Source organism: Apaloderma vittatum, unplaced genomic scaffold, assembly GCF_000703405.1.
Source record: "Apaloderma vittatum isolate BGI_N311 unplaced genomic scaffold, ASM70340v1 scaffold28526, whole genome shotgun sequence".
Classification (NCBI taxonomy): domain Eukaryota; kingdom Metazoa; phylum Chordata; class Aves; order Trogoniformes; family Trogonidae; genus Apaloderma; species Apaloderma vittatum.
Genome location: NW_009721670.1, coordinates 1321 through 4380, shown reverse-complemented (window position 1 = coordinate 4380; position 3060 = coordinate 1321). Strand labels below are relative to the sequence as shown.

Genomic DNA, 3060 nt, shown 5'->3' with positions numbered 1-3060 from the left:
CCACAGCTCTATCCACGAGTTGAAGGGGAAAGCTCTGGGGCAGACACAAGCAACCCCCAAACCCAGCTCTGAACCCCATTCCCTGCAAAGCCAGTACCTGAAGCAGACGATAGCGATGATCACCACAACCATGACGAATAGCAGCCCCGCAGTGGCCGAACCCACAATCAGAGGCAGCTCCTGGAAAGTCTTGCTGGTGGAGCCTGGTGAAGGGAGAGGCAGAAATCAAAGTCAAGCTGGGGTAGGAGCACACATAAGAGGGCTGCGAGATGGAGGCAGCCCAGTCCTGGTACCTACCACCCTCTGCAGTCGTCTGAAACTCCGTGGGGAGGCTGTAGCGGCCATATCCAGCCACCGTGCGTGCCCGGACCTGCACCATGTACCGAGCATTGGCCTTCAGCCCGTCCAGCCGCACCGAGTTTTTCTGGCTGGTGACCGTGTTGGCGATGCCATCACTCTGGCCTTGCTGTTAGAGGAGACATGAGGGTGTCACCTCAGTGAAGCAATTCCCGCTTTGAGGGCTCCCACATCCCCCAGCGCTACCCCTGCAGGGATTCCCCTTGCCACAGGACTGACAGCCAGCCAGAAGGGCTGGAGGAGGAAAAAAGGCTGCTCTGCCTCCTGCTTTACCTTCTCCGAGTACTTGATCTCATAGTCAAGAATGATGCCGTTGGGTCTCTCTGGGGGAGTCCACGACAGTGTCATGCTGTTCCCGGTGCTGCTGTGCAGGTGCATCGTGGGCACGGCAGATGGGGCTAGGAAAGAGGGCAAGGGAGGAATGACCATCTGTGCCAGGCTTCCCCCTCCACCATCCCGCTTCGGCATAGGGGACTCTCTGCCTGGGACCTGCTCGGATGACCTCAGTGGAAAGGTGTGCAAAAGCTTTGAGACTAGCCTCCCACGAGTCTCTGCAAGGAGGTGTGATCTCAACATCTTGCACCTAAGGTGATAAGGGATCAAGGGGAGCCTCAGAAATAGCACCAGGGTAACACTTCACTCCATGCCTTGCTGCAAACCAGTCTGGGACAGGGTCCTGCCAGCCCAAATCAGGGCTCCCTCCCTTCCTCCACTTGCTGAGAGCTCTGTGCTCCACCCCACTGATGAGACCCATGAAATCAGATCAGAGCGCGGCGGTTGGAGATTACCAGCACGCTGGAGCTGGGCCAGAGCGGGAGGAAAGAGGGAATGGCAGAGCACTCGGCTGCTTGTGAAGGTTTGGGCTGGTGCTGAGCCTTCCCAGGCCCACAGGGGAGAAATCTCATTTCCTTCCTCCTCCCTTCGCAGCAGGCACAGCATCTCTGGGGTAGGTCTAGGAGATCCAGAGCTCTCCGGAGCATCTGCCAACCCTGCCCCTTCTCCACACGCACGCGTTCTGATCTCATCTCCTCCAGGGACATGCGTTAAACGGAGAGGAGAATTTACCCAGGGGATTAGATGCAGGCGCAGAGAGCCAGTAACGCGGCAGCACAAAGGACTGCAGCCTCCAAGGCTGTCAGCAAGAAATCCCCTGCTCTGCTTTGCGGCAGACAGCCAGCCCCAGCTCTCCAGCAGCTCCACTGACCTGCCTGGTTGGTCGTGATGTTGACAGAGGCGAAATGGGGAGAGTAAGGGCTCTTGTTGGAGATGCCGTTCACGGCCTGGATCTCAAAGGTGTACTGGGTGTGGGCCATCAGGTTGCTGATGTAGATGCGACGCTCGGTGAGGCCGAGCTGGCGCGGCACGAACTCCACGTTGTCGTCGCAGCGGGTGCACAGGCGCCGCTCCACGCTGCACTTCTTGCAGATGACGTTGTAGAGCAGGTCATCCCGCCCGCCCGTGTCCTGTGGCTCGCTCCACTCCAGCACCAGCGATGTCTCGTTCACGTTGGAGATGACGCTGCGGGGAGCGGAGGGGACGCCTGCGGGAAAAACGTAGGGGTCAGGGATGACGTGCCCCCACGCCTGGCTCACTCCAGTGTGGGTACAGCATGCTCCCTCCACCCCAGAGGTGGACCCTCACCACCCCTACAGCTATCCTCGCCTCGGGCAGGACTTACTGGTGCAGGCGCTGTCTGCAGGGTCCGTGTCTGCCCGGAAAAAGCCGCTTCGACATGTGCAGACCGTTGCTGCTCCGGAGGTGGTCCGGCTGTTGGGAGGGCAGGGAGAGCAGGGACCTTCGCCCTGCTTAGACTTGAAGGTTCCTGGACCACATGCTGGAGGAAGAGAAACCAGATCTGACTTATAAAAGTGCACCCAGAAAACATCCACCATTCCCCGCCAAGGCTGGTCAGATCCTTCCTTGCTCCTTGCCAAATGTCAGAGCAGACCACATGCCACCTACAAGCCTTCTTCTCACCATCAGCTCTGCCCAGGGATGTGGATCCCCTGGCCGGGCAGGGTGGGTGAGAGGGGGCTGCTGGCACAGTGCAGGGACACCCGCCAATGCAGGCATGGCTTTGCCACCCTCCCTTCCCTAGCCAGTTTCTAGGCCCAGCATGCTCCATGGGATCAACAACCCATTCTTCGGCAAAATAAGGCTGGGAAGGAAAGGACCCACCAAGCGCTGCCTGTGGCAGCCCCTGCAAGAGGCCTCCAATGCCCAAAATGCAGCCACTCAGCCCCAAACCTTCCGCCTTGGGCTCTTCAGCCACTTCTCATCCTCCGGGTTGTGGCAGCTCCCAAGGCCGGCTCAAGTGGAACGCCGAGCGAGATTAAAACATTCCTGCAGGTCCTTGGCTAAAGAGCTGCTTCAGAATCGCTGCCACCTCCTTCCCCTGCATCCGATCAGGGTCCTTCAAGGAGCCACAAATCCTGGGATCCGGCCCGGCTGGCACCACGGGGTGTTTAGTCGTAATGAGGGGCACGTGAAAGGATCAACAGCACTTGAGCCGAGGAGCAGAACAGCCTCAGGAACCTGACCCACACCTCGAAATAGCCCAATTTATCACAGTGCTGCCCTGAAGAAGTGGGTTCTGTGCTCTGCATTTGCAGCTGGATGAAGTGGTGAGAGACCTGCAGGCACTGGCTCTGCTTTGGCATCAGCACCAACCGTCCCGAGCCAGGGAGCACCCTCTTCGCTCTA

The 3060-nt window shown here is 59.0% G+C and overlaps 1 protein-coding gene across 1 annotated transcript in view; it reads right to left on the bottom strand.

Moving 5' to 3' along the window:
• EPHB3 (EPH receptor B3) overlaps window positions 1-2191 on the bottom strand; it is a gene marked incomplete at its 5' end in the record, with an annotated part of 5172 nt that extends 2981 nt beyond the window's left edge. The window contains 5 exons of the mRNA XM_009871490.1: window positions 98-203; window positions 298-466; window positions 631-755; window positions 1562-1897; window positions 2036-2191. Coding sequence (XP_009869792.1) covers window positions 98-203; window positions 298-466; window positions 631-755; window positions 1562-1897; window positions 2036-2191 — 892 coding nt within the window. The remainder of the gene's footprint in view (window positions 1-97; window positions 204-297; window positions 467-630; window positions 756-1561; window positions 1898-2035) is intronic.
• Between the last annotated feature and the right edge of the window lie 869 nt (window positions 2192-3060).